The 12,859-nt window shown below is 31.6% G+C and overlaps 1 protein-coding gene across 12 annotated transcripts in view; it reads right to left on the reverse strand.

Annotated features, from left to right (window-relative positions):
- LOC118186693 (homeodomain-interacting protein kinase 2-like) overlaps positions 1-12,859 on the reverse strand; it is a 270,441-nt gene that overhangs the window by 11,412 nt on the left and 246,170 nt on the right. For all 12 annotated transcript variants that reach the window (XM_085821621.1, XM_085821618.1, XM_085821619.1 and 9 more), the window contains 2 exons: positions 5,285-5,585; positions 1,741-1,892 (listed from right to left, as the gene is read on the reverse strand). In XM_085821621.1, coding sequence (XP_085677747.1) covers positions 1,741-1,892; positions 5,285-5,585 — 453 coding nt within the window. The remainder of the gene's footprint in view (positions 1-1,740; positions 1,893-5,284; positions 5,586-12,859) is intronic.

Raw genomic sequence — 12,859 nt, forward strand, 5'->3', positions numbered from 1 at the left:
GCACAGAAATTAAAGATTTGCACATGCCGGAAATGATAAATAGGAAATATGTATGGGTATTTATGCATGTGCTTGCAAAAAGTATGTATCTGCCTTTGACAAAATACTTAAATATTCATTAAATTATTTATAAATGTATTTGAAATGAAGAATTTATTCACTTATAAACAACTGTGATAGTACTGTGAAGAAATCTAATGATTAAATATCTAATTTATAATGATTATAAATGTTATCTAAATATATAATAACCTTAATATTGAATTGTAAACATAAATTGAAATCCTGTTGACATATACGTTGTAAAACTATTTAAGCAAGAATTGTTCGTATTGGAAAGCAATCTGTTAAAAGGTATTGTAAAGCAAATGCTATGAGATGCGCACTTAAGAACGTAATAAAGAGTTTTGGAATATGTATTGTTGAAATGAAGGGTAAAAAAAAAAAAAAATCTGATAAGTATAATTAAAAGAATTATTCCCTTTACATTTTATAATAACTCAGTTACAAGTTTTAAATAATACTTAAAAAAAAAAAAAAAAATTAATTTTATTCCCTTTTAGAAATGTTCAGAGAAAGTCAAATACTATTTTCCTAATAATTCTCTAATTTAAAATGAACCGAATAGAGCATTAATTATAAATTGACTTACATTTTTCGATTTAAAAGAAGCCAAAAAATCATGTCATATTTAAGAAAGTATTTTAGGAAGAAGCTCTATAAATAGAAAAGAAATAATGTATAATTTTAATATTAATAATACAATAAACTTTGATCTTAATTTTTGTACCTTAACCGAATAAAATCGAATTACCTTAATTTTTTTTTTCTAATGTAATTAACAAAAACTTGTGAAAATATTTCATTCAAATTAAACCATTCTGAGAAAACTGTCCTGTGAAAAGTATAGCATTTAATTCCGTTCAGAATGAAATGTTGTTTAAAAATATGTTGTTTTCACATACTTAGGACACTGAAGTGTTGTAGAAAAAGAAAATATATACATTTATATGTATATTTGCGATGTAATTACAAAATATTTACACTCGAACGCGTCAAATCCCATAGAACTCAATGGTAAATGACCCAATGTTTTGGTAATGGTAAATGACCCAATGATCACCACGTAGGGATCGCCGGTGCTTCAGGGTACGGAGAAACTTGTTTAGGGCGACTCCTTCTTACTTCCTACCTCCATGGGAGAAACCGCAGGTTACTGGATTCGAAGTAGTCGGTAGTTGGTGGTAAAACACGATGCAATTGGCGAAAAATTCTAAAATTTCGACAAAAATCACTAAAAACACTTGAAAAAGGAAAAAAAATCGTAAAAAATGGATTACGATTGTAAAATCGTAAAGATAAACGCATTTTCGTAAAAATTACGAAAAATTCGTACAAGTTGGCAGGTATGATTCTACATATATGTGCATGTGTATATCAATATTATTACAGTACTTTTAAACTTCAAGTTAACTGGACCTTCTTTTTACACCTTATATCTCAGTGTGTGCATGAGTCAACATTATTAAAAATAGTTTCTGGCTCCATGAGAACTAGACACTGTTTTTAAATACATGTGTGTATATACCGAGACGAACAGAGAGAAAAGGTGCCCGATAAAGGATTTTGAGTCACATAAATTCTTTTTATAAAATGAAGAGTTGTATAATTCTTTTATGTATAGTTATATTACCAGCACACACACTTTTATAAGTCGAAATAATTAGCTAAAGTACTTACCTGTAAATATCAGTCTGACTAGTAGGCAAATAAAGAGATTGAGAGATATGAGGTACAGGAGAAACATGAAGAGATGTAGCCAGTTGAGATGTTCTAGTTAAATCCTCATGAACAGACAACTGTTCACTGTTTCCAATTATAACATTTGATTTCTGAAATAGCAACATATACAATAGTTAGTTGAATATGGCAAAGCACAAAAGGGCAAGCTGCTTAAGGGAAGGGTTGTTTGAAGATTCTTAGTTGAAGATTCTGCTCCCCCCCCAAAAAAAGAGGAGGCTCACATATACATTACACAGGAGAAGATAACCATGAAAATACCCACAGCAATAAATATAATAAGCTCATTTGATACTTTTAGAGAAAAATAAATTACTTCACTAAATTTTTAGTGATTAAATTTACAAAATTACAACTCCAATAATGAAAAGAATTCACAAAATTAAAAACAAATTACCTTTTAATATCAGATAAATATACTTTTCTGAGAAAGAAGGCTAGCGTTTTTCTAAATTTGACACTTACTCAGCAAAAAAATTACATATTCAAATAAAGATGCACTACAGGAAGAGAGTTATAAACTATAAAGACTGCACAATTTTATCTAAAATAAAAATTTATTCTAATACTATTGGATGACAAGCATTGCACTTTCCCTTTTAAGGTAGTACAATATATATATATATATATATACACAAACTGTTTCAAAGCATGTAGTTGAACACAGTTCTTCATTTGCTTGAGAAGTTCTTGATTAATTCAGTATTATATGCATACCTATAAAGAGCAAACACCTGAAGATTTTGGGCAAAAAAGTAATCAGACTAACATGTGAAATACTGAAAACTTACTAAAAAAGTTGACAACATTTTTAAACAGGGAGGGAATCACTTAGGCACACCTAAATGAAGCAAAATTAGACAAATACAATTTAACATATTTTTTTTAGAAATTTAAAATTCTGAGACACTCATTACTTTATTCAGATTTGACAATATGGATATTCCTAAAAATTTCTATAGCCAAAGGGAAGTGGAAGGGATTCTTTTTGGTTGTAGAAAAAAAATTGCTAGAATAATAATTAATCAAAATAAACACAAACTGAAGACATCATTAAAATCTGAAATCAGCATTCAACTAATTTTGAAATGCCTCCAACTTTCCAAAATTCTCAAAAACCAATATAAACTTTTTTTTTTTTTTTTTTTTGATTTTTTCCACAAGCCATGGTGATTTTAAGGAATAAATTTCAATAAAAAAACTGCACATACAAACCATAATTTTTAGGGTTAAAAAAATCATAATCATTAATAATTAAAATTAATACTTTTAAACCTTTTAATACTTTTTAAAACCATTTAACATCTTTAGAATCTTTTTAATTTTTAACTGACAATTTTTTTTTTGTTTAGCTTGTAATATCTCATACAATAAACTGCCTATCAATGAAGTAAATGACCTAAAAATATTTCTGAACTTCAGACCTTTTTTTATGAAAACCACAAAGTTAAAAATTACTGCATGTCTAAAAAATTTTAGAATCTGAATAAGATTGTGAAATAATTTAATATATAATAATACAATTATCTGGAGTATTAATGCTTTAATGATGAATTGGATTATTTATTGATTAAGGGAAAGCACATAAGGGTTGTCTGCCATAATGATTCAGGCCAGGATAACATTGGAAGAATTAAATCAAAGAACCTCAACCACTAATCTCAGGAGAAAACTTTTGGATGCATATTTATGAAAATATTCTACATTATAAATGTTCTATGGTACATTCTCAAGTTACAAATGATTACCCAGGATTCAAATCCAAAACTGTGAGTGTCTCATCAGCTTCTATTACCTTCTGCTCTGACCATTTGGCTCATGAAAAATGAAATGCATTGCATTTTTCAGTTGTTTTTTTAGTATTATCCCCATTTAGTTGAAAATACTAATCTCAGTGGAAACTAATCAAGCCATTATCAAAAAATCTTTTTGGTGCTTTGTCCATCTACCTATTTTAAGACTATTTATGATTAAACTCTTAAATCCAACACTCCATAAGGATTTTTTTTCGAATGTGGGAACAGAAATGTAGGAATAGAACACTCCTCGCAAATGCTGATCAATTTCTGAAGTTTTGCTACCTTTTTTCCACAAAAAGAAAATGGCTGTTCTTCACATCTTCTATGGTTACAAAAACAGTACTAAAAAAAGCGTACCTGCATCAGTTAAACAACTGAATTGGATTAAACAATATTCCATAGCACGGCTGCATAAACATGCCAAGAGTTGTCCCTGGCTGAAAAACCTTTCCTATAAGTTCTAGGAATTGAACTAATGCTTAGTTACTAGGAAACTCAACCAGAGCTAAATTTTTAGAACTGTGGAGACATCCTGTATATATATAATATAAATAAAACAGTGATTTGTTCTATGAATATTCCATCATTTTCACCAAAATAAAGAGTGCATTGTATAATACAGTCAAAAGTCTTTAATCCGGACTCGTTGGGACTTCGGTGATTCCAGATTATCGATTTTTCCGGATTATAGATCATCAGTTTAAATCTGGTAAGATAGCATGCAGAAATTATAAAATTAAAAATATGAAACCATAATTTATAAAATAATGAGCAATTATGATCTAAAGGGTATCAAAATTTACAAAAAAAAAAGCTTAATATTTATTTGTTTACTTTATTAAACATTTCTTTCAACGCGCGCATGCGTAAAGCATACATTATGCATAGCCGAAATTAGAAAATTGCAACCAGAAAACTATTTGATTTGTATTCCTGATATTTATAATGATGAGGAATTTGATTTAAATCATATCAAAGACGGAGTACATTGAGATGAAATACTACATTTAATAAGGAATTATAAGCCAAATAAAATAAAAACATCTGCCCTGAAGATAACGATAGTGCTGACAGATCAAATTCCAGTTCATTGTGCGCCACGTTCCCCCTCCCCCCACGCAGAGCAGCGTGAAATTGATAAACAGATCTTGGAACGGTTAGATAAACAAAGGATATGCCTTTATCCATTTTTTTTGAGCAATTCCACTTTTTGTTTGATGGACATTGAAATAGAATCATTTGATGGTCAAATTCTATTTGACATAATCAAAAGTTCAAGGTTACTTTTATAAAAACTTTTATAAAATTGCTCTTACAGTCTGCAAAAAATAATAAGCCGGATCCAATTCGAAGATTAAGGAACAACGCAATCATCAACATTAACTGAAATAGATAATTAGATAATTTTAGCTTATACCGTCCGTTATACATTAAACGCACACGCGAAAACGTATTCTGCGCTTGTTCACACGCATATGCGCAGTTGTAAAAGTCTTACGCGTAAACGCCTATGCGCATGCACAGAAAGTTTTTAGCTTTGAGGTCCGGATTATAGATCATTCCGGATTATGGGTGTCCGAATTAACGACTTTTGACAGTAGCAGAGATTACTATTGACATGAATTGCCTGTTTAGTAAGATTTAATGTATAACTTATCAATTTATGAGATTCATCATATGCTTACCTGTTCTTGTTCACAGAAAGGGCTTTTCACAGATCGTTCATTGTTCTTCAAATAACAGCCAGTATACTGACTAGACAACAAAGTCGGCACTGCAACAGATGTGAGAGCTACTGGAGTCGCTTGCTGCTGACCACAAGGCAAGGAAGCTTGAAGAGTTCGCAGAAATGCAGCGCTTTGGTCATCATCTGAAATAATTTCTTGCTTTGTTTGAACTATTGGTCCATTACTCATTTGACAGTGGGTATGATATAAATTTGCTTGGGATAAAATCCGCTTCTTCTGGCATGCATTCAAACGAGAACTACAATAAATAAATTTTAAGTCATAAAATTAAGCAAAACAATCACATAAAGAAGAGTTCAAATATGTAATTACTTATTCTCTTGAAGTTTTGTATTCATTCAAAAGCTCTGACATCACTTCACATTCATTACAGTATTTTGCATACTATTTTAGCTTGGCTATTATTTATCTATACATGTTATTAGCTATATGTATATATATGGTTTGAACATACATTACTGAAATAAAACAGAAGAGCAAACTATTACACGCACAACATGTATAACAGGATATTTTATACATAGCATTATGTGCAGGATTTTTTATGCATAGTAGTTATATCAGCATTACACTATTTCTTCAGAATGCATGATCAATAAATTTAAAATACAAACAAAATTCAAATTACTGACTTTGTAAAAGAGCATTTACTATTTTACTTTTATTTAAAATGTAAACAAAAGTCCCTAGGGAGAGATAAAGAGGAAGACTTAAAAGTAAAAAATATGAAACATAAAAAATACAAATAAAAATTTAAATTAAAAAAAAAGAGAGGGGGGAGACAAACACAAGTAAAGAGTAATGCCTGGACAGGCAATATGGAAGACCTACCATGCATCTCCATACAAAAGGTATGAGTGGGCGAGAGGCTATTCTAAATAATAAATGATGGGCTGACAGGCAGCCATACCTGGTACTTAAACAGAAGGCAGTAACTGCCTTACATATGAGATGGTCTAGCACGTAATTCAGTTGAGTACTCATTCCTTCCTTTCTTACAAAAACATCATATGCAGCAAGAACTATTTGACTTACAACAAAGAATACAATATGCATTTACTAAAGTCAGTGATTGATATACAGAGGCTGTTCGCACATTTTTTAACCCTAGAATGCTAATCTGCTTAAACTTTACTCACACAACAATGAAATGCACGCGTAACTTCTAAACCTGGCACCACTGGCTCCAATATCACTCAGTTATAATACCTACATTCTTTTGTATTTAAGATACAGTTGTAACTGAATGTGGAATATTTTCTGTCTTTCAGCAAATAAATCTTTACTAAATGTAAAGGGTTAGTATTATATGGTTAAACAACTTTGCTTTGCTATATATATATATATAAATTTGCCTGCTTGGGAATTTTTTTTTTTTAATTGCAACTATATTTTTGAAAGTGTAAGCTATCGCCTGCTATTTGACAATTTTCATTTCATGCAAAATGGGATTTTTAAAGGAGCAATGGACAGAAAGCTATGTTTGTGCTCTTTCTGAACAAAATTATTCGGATATATTATTGAAAAATATTGTTGTTTTGTATTAGCTGAGAAATACTTGGTGACAGAGCAAAATCTTAACTAATAGCGCATGCGCCACCAGAATTGGCGCTGAAGTATTCTGTGAGAAACTTGGTTTTTTGTGGTACATTCGAAGTTGCGATTCATATGTTGCGCTGTAAGAAAGAAACCTAGCGCTAGAGTGTCGCTATGAAAAATAAATGTATTGAAAGTTTGAGCATGTTATTTTCTGTAATCTGGTGTTATTTTATTGTGATATATAGCTATCGATGGGAAATAGAATAAGTCAATTCATGTTTTTGGCCGGTCAGAGCCGGAACAGCTAATGAGGTTTATGAGACTGTGATATTACTTTCGGGTTTGTGAAACGTAGGATTAGTTTGGATATTTCAAGATTGAAGTTCTGTAGAAACAAAAGAGTAAGTACCCTCCCCTTTTTTGAAGCTCTTTATTTGTTTATTGACTTTTACTAATTAATTTGTCACTAAAGGAAATATTAGCGAAAAAAAAACGTACATTAAAAACACAGTTAACAAAGTTAAAACAAAAGGTTGCGAGCAAAAATGTCCAAAGAAGTGACTTAGAAGTACTGAAGAATAAGTTTAAAGTGCTTGAGACAGAGATAAATTTCAATTTCGATTCTTTGTTCAGGTTATGTACGGAAGAAAGTATTGATGATTATGTAAAAGAGAAAGAAGAGATTAACGATATTCTCTTAAATGTAGATGTTGAATTAAATTGTAATTTAATTAAACTTTCCAAAGAAATTAAATCAGAGCCTTCGGTTTGCATGAACTTACATGAGTGGCTTTCATTTAAAGATATCTTTTTAGCAAGTGTTGATTCAAATTCTATTTTAATAGATGCAGTCAAATTACAGTATTTAAAATCTGCGACAAGAGGAAATACTTATCGTATTGTGCAATCAATATCCATAGTTGACTCTAATTATAAATTAGCCTTTTCATTACTAGAAGAAAAGTTCTCTAATCACCGCGAACAAGTGTATCCTCATCTAAAACGATTTATGAATATGCATCCTATGCAAAATGAGTCTGCGTCAGCAATATTAAACTTAATTGACCTTACAAATGAATGCATGAGATCATTAGAAGTTTTAAATCAGTGTTAAAGGGTTTTTTTCCAATGTATTTGCATACATTTTGGGGCAAAAATTAGATCCTAACACCAAAAAGTTACACACAGAGTTACTGCTATTGTTCTAATGCAAATGAAAAACATACATAGAATTCGTGTAGATTATGTAATTTGAGCAATGACAGGTTTTTTAATTGTCCTAAATTTCAGAAATTAAGTGTAAAAGAAAGGGTAGAATTTGTGAAAAAACAGAATTTATGTTTTTGTTGTTTTAATTTGCACAGTGTAAGAAATTGCCGTTCTAATTACTTGTGCAAAAAGTGTAAGAAAAAACATAGCTTTCTTTCATGTTATCAAAACGAAAATAATTCCGTTGGTATCACAGTAGAAAGAGCAGACACTTCAGATCAGGAGTTGGGTGATCAAAACAGCAATGCGCTAAATGTACATGCCCCTGCAGTTCAAGGTAAAACTGAAAACGAAACCTTTACAGCCGCTACAGGTACTAACAGTGGGAAAAACGTGATTTTATCTACTACCTTTGTATTCCTTGAGACTAATGATGGAACTTTAATTAAGGTGAAAGCGTTATGTGATAGTGGAAGTGTTTCTTGTTTTTGTACCACTGAATTAGTGAATATACTTAATTTAAAAAGGGAAAAGACAAATATTTTGGTTTGCAGTATATCAGGTATTTCAACTACGATAAAAAGAAAAGCAGTTGCCCTTATCTGTAATCAGGAACAAACGTATAAAAGGAAACTAGAGGTTTTGGTAATTCCAGAAATAGCAGGTTTAACTCTCGCAAAGTTTATCTTAGTAACCTTGTGATTCCTGAGAAGGTGAATTTAGCAGATTTGGAATTTTATAAACCATAGAAAGTAAACCTGTTGCTTGGCGCGGAAGTATTTTATGATATGTTACGAGCTGGTAAAATCTATGTTCCTCACACACGCTTGATATTACAAAATAGTGTGTTTTGATATATAAATGATTCACGATGAAATAATTTGTCATATTGTGGGTTAATAAATGATAATTCAGAGAGTGAATTGAAAATGTTTTCCGAACTAGAATTATCAAAAATTAAAGATGATCCTTATTGTCATGACGAAGACAAAGCATTGGAAATATTTAATAAGACAGTTTGTTTCAAAGCTGGTCGCTATGAGGTTACTTTACCTTGGAAAAGGGACTGGAGTGATTAGCTGATAATTATCGAGTAGCGGAAAATAGATTAAAAACTTTCGAAAAGCGAATAAATTATGACAAAACACTGTTGTCTACACATAGTGAAGTATTAGATGATTATCTCAAGCAAGGTATTATTGAGAAAGTGTCAGATGGAAATATACCTATCGGTAAACCAGTCTTTTACTTACCACATCAACCGGTATTTAGAAAAACCAGTGCTTCAATAAAGATTAGAATAGTGTTTGATGGCAGCTCACATGAGTTCGGGCAGTTATCACTGAACGATTGTCTATGGACAGGGACAAATTTGAATCCTAACATAGTCCTTCTGCTAATTAATTTTCGATTAAATAAAGTTGCAATTTCAGCAGATGTGGAAAAAGCATTTTTGCAGATTGCTTTGGCAGAAAAGAATCAAGACGCAGTGCGATTCCTGTTTGTGGAAAACACACAATTAAATGATCTAAAAATAGTGACATATAGATTCAAGCACGTAAATTTTGGCATTAAGTCCATTTTTGTTGGCTGCAACAATTAAAGAACACATTAGAAAATATCGAGATGAGCAGCCAGATGTATTTGAAATATTGAATTCTTGTGTTTATGTTGACGATTTTATTACTGGACAGGACAGTATAGATGAGGCTCTAAGCTTATCGCGCAACGCTAAACAAATTATGAGTGAAGCAAATATGAACTTGCGGAAATGGGTATCCAATGATCCTGAGCTAATGAGGAAATGGGAAGAAGAAGAGTTCGAGATCCATCCACATAAAATCAATGACTCAAACAAGACACTTAAGATCTTGGGAATGTTTTGGGATACAAATGAAGACGGTCTGAGTATAGAGACAGACAGTTTGATGGAATTTTTTAAGAATAAGCGTAATACGAAACGATTCCTCTTGAACACTGCAGGGAAGAATTTTGATCCTTTTGGGTTAATAACTTCATTTACTGTTAGACTTAAATTCTTGCTACAAGAACTTTGGGTTCGAAAATTGACATGGGATGATGAACTATCTACAGATATCTGTCAAGAGTGGGCACAGTGGTGCTGTGAGTGTCATCATCTAAGTAAAATTGCAGTTCCAAGATTCATTTTGAAACCCAAAGCAGATTCCATAGAGATCCACTGCTTTTCAGATGCTAGTCAGAAGGCATATTCAACAGTTGTCTACGTAAAACTGCGTAAGCAAGAAGAAATTTCTGCAAGTTTCGTTGCATCAAAATGTCATGTTGCACCTGTGAAAAGAATTACGTTACCTCGTCTTGAATTACTTGGTGCATTACTAGCAGTGCGTTTAGGTTCTGAAGTGAAAAAAAAAAATTGCTCGATCAAAAGAAATCCTCGAGAATATTTTATTGGACTGATGCCAAAATAGTGCTATGCTGGATTAAAGGTACCAGTACCAAATGGAAATCTTTCATCACCAACAGAGTTAACGAGATTAGGAAGTTAACACAGCCGATAGAGTGGTTCTATTGTTCAACAAAAGAGAACCCAGCAGATGTTATGACATGTGGTGTTCAAACTGACTTTCTTGTGAACTGTTCCAAATGGTGGTCATGCTGTGACTTTCTAACATGCTCAGAGATTCCTCATCAGGACTTACCACTTGAAGTTGCTATAGAAGTGTGTCCAAATGAACTTAAAAAGGACAATGAACTGCATAACGATTCTAACTTAGTTTTAATTGCATGTAATGAACTAAACCTCTTTAATGATATTCTTAATTTGTCTTCTAACTATACTAAACTTATTCGTATTGTAAGTTTCGTTTTCAGGTTTATCCATAATCTTAAGAACCCCCAGGTAAGGAGGTATGGAGTACTTGATTTAGAAGAGATAAAGGATGCTGAGGTATATATTTTATTAGAGGCCCAAAAAAGTGAGTTTCGAAAAGAAATAAATCAATTGAAAAGAGGTAAGTGTGTAAACCTTAAAAGTAAATTAGCATCACTGAATGTGTTTCTTGATAACATGGGTCTGATTAGAGTGGGCAGACGATTGTCCTATTCGGACCTACCCGCTAATAGTAAACACCCTATAGTTTTACCTAGTAAACATCATTTAACTGCTATTATTTTAGATCATTTTCATTTGAAGTACTTTATTTTAGGATCACAATCACTGTTACATCAGGTAAGGCAAAGAAAGGTTCTGGCCACTCAATGGCAGAAATAAGTGTAGAAAGATCATCTACAGATGTGTGACATGCTTTAAGAACAAACCCATCACAGTTCAACAAATAATGGCTGAGTTGTCCAAAGAGCGTGTCACACCATCATACCCATTTAACATAACTGCTGTTGATTTCTGCAGCCCATTTGCAATAAAGTTTAAGAATCAATGTAAGGGAGTTTTGAACAAAATCTATGTCGTAGTATATGTATGTAGGTATGAGCACAAAAGCCATACACTTAAACTTTGTGACAGACCAACTAGCCAATTTTTTACTTCAAGCTTAAAACGTTTTTTCTCTAGAAGGAGAAAATGTACTGGAATAATAAGTGATAATTCTAAAATCTTTATTGGTACCAGTGTAGAACTAAAAAAATTGCAAAAATTGGTTGAGTGTCCAGATGAGGATTCAGCGAGTTTTTATACCACTGAAGGTATAGAGTGGAAATTCATTCCTCCAAAGTCGCCAAATTTCAGAGGAATTTGGGAGGCCGGGGTTAAATCATTTAAGAATCATTTGAAGAGAGTTATTGGTAATCAGTGCTTAACTTTAGAAAAATTTTTAACTGTTTTAACTGAAATTGAAGGAGTATTGACTCCAATTTCAGCTGATTACAGTAATTTTGAAACTTTGACCCCAGGTCACTTTTTGTTGGTAGACCTATCACAACTCTTGCTGAGCCAGATTTATCAAACATAAATGAAAACAGACTTTCTAAATGGCAAAGAATCATTAAGTATACACAAAAAATTTGGAAATTATGGAAATGTGATTATCTTAATAATTTACAAGAACGTCACAAGTGGAAATTTTTAAAGGAAGACGTTCAGTTGGAAACTCTTGTATTACTAAAAGATGAAAATTTGCCTTCAACTAAATGGTTAGTGGGGAGAACAGCTGAGGTTTTTCATGGTAGGGATAACAAAATAAGAGTAGTAACTGTAATATTGCTTAATCAACATTTGCTAAAACGAAATGTTCGAGATATATATATATACTTCTTGTAGAATGATGGTTTATTTCTATTATAAACAGGTATTTGTTGTAATGATTTGAATGTATATTTTTTAATATTGTGAAGTAATTTATTGTAGTGCCTATATATTTACATTTATTGTAATAATAGTTTTGAAATTGTTAATTTCAATGCCGGGAGTGTTTTGTATAAGCTGAGAAATACTTGGAAACAGAGCAAAATTTAGTGCATGCACCACCAGAATTGGCACTGAAATATATTCTGTGAGAAACTTGATTTTTTGTGGTACGTTCGAAGTTGCGATTCATATGTTACGCTGTAACAAAGAAACCTAGTGCCAGAGTGTCGCTATGGAAAATAAATGTATTGAAAATTTGAGTGTGTTATTTTCTGTAACCTGTGTGGTGTTATTTTATTGTGATATATAGCTATCGATGGGAAATAGAATAAGTCAATTCAGCTGTGAAAGCCATAATTTTTCACCATCTAAAGGAATGATTGATATTAGTGTCAATAAGAAAAGAAAAAAAAAGTATC

Source organism: Stegodyphus dumicola, chromosome 8, assembly GCF_044657685.1.
Source record: "Stegodyphus dumicola isolate Sdum_Otavi_A_Nest chromosome 8, ASM4465768v1".
NCBI lineage: Eukaryota > Metazoa > Arthropoda > Arachnida > Araneae > Eresidae > Stegodyphus > Stegodyphus dumicola.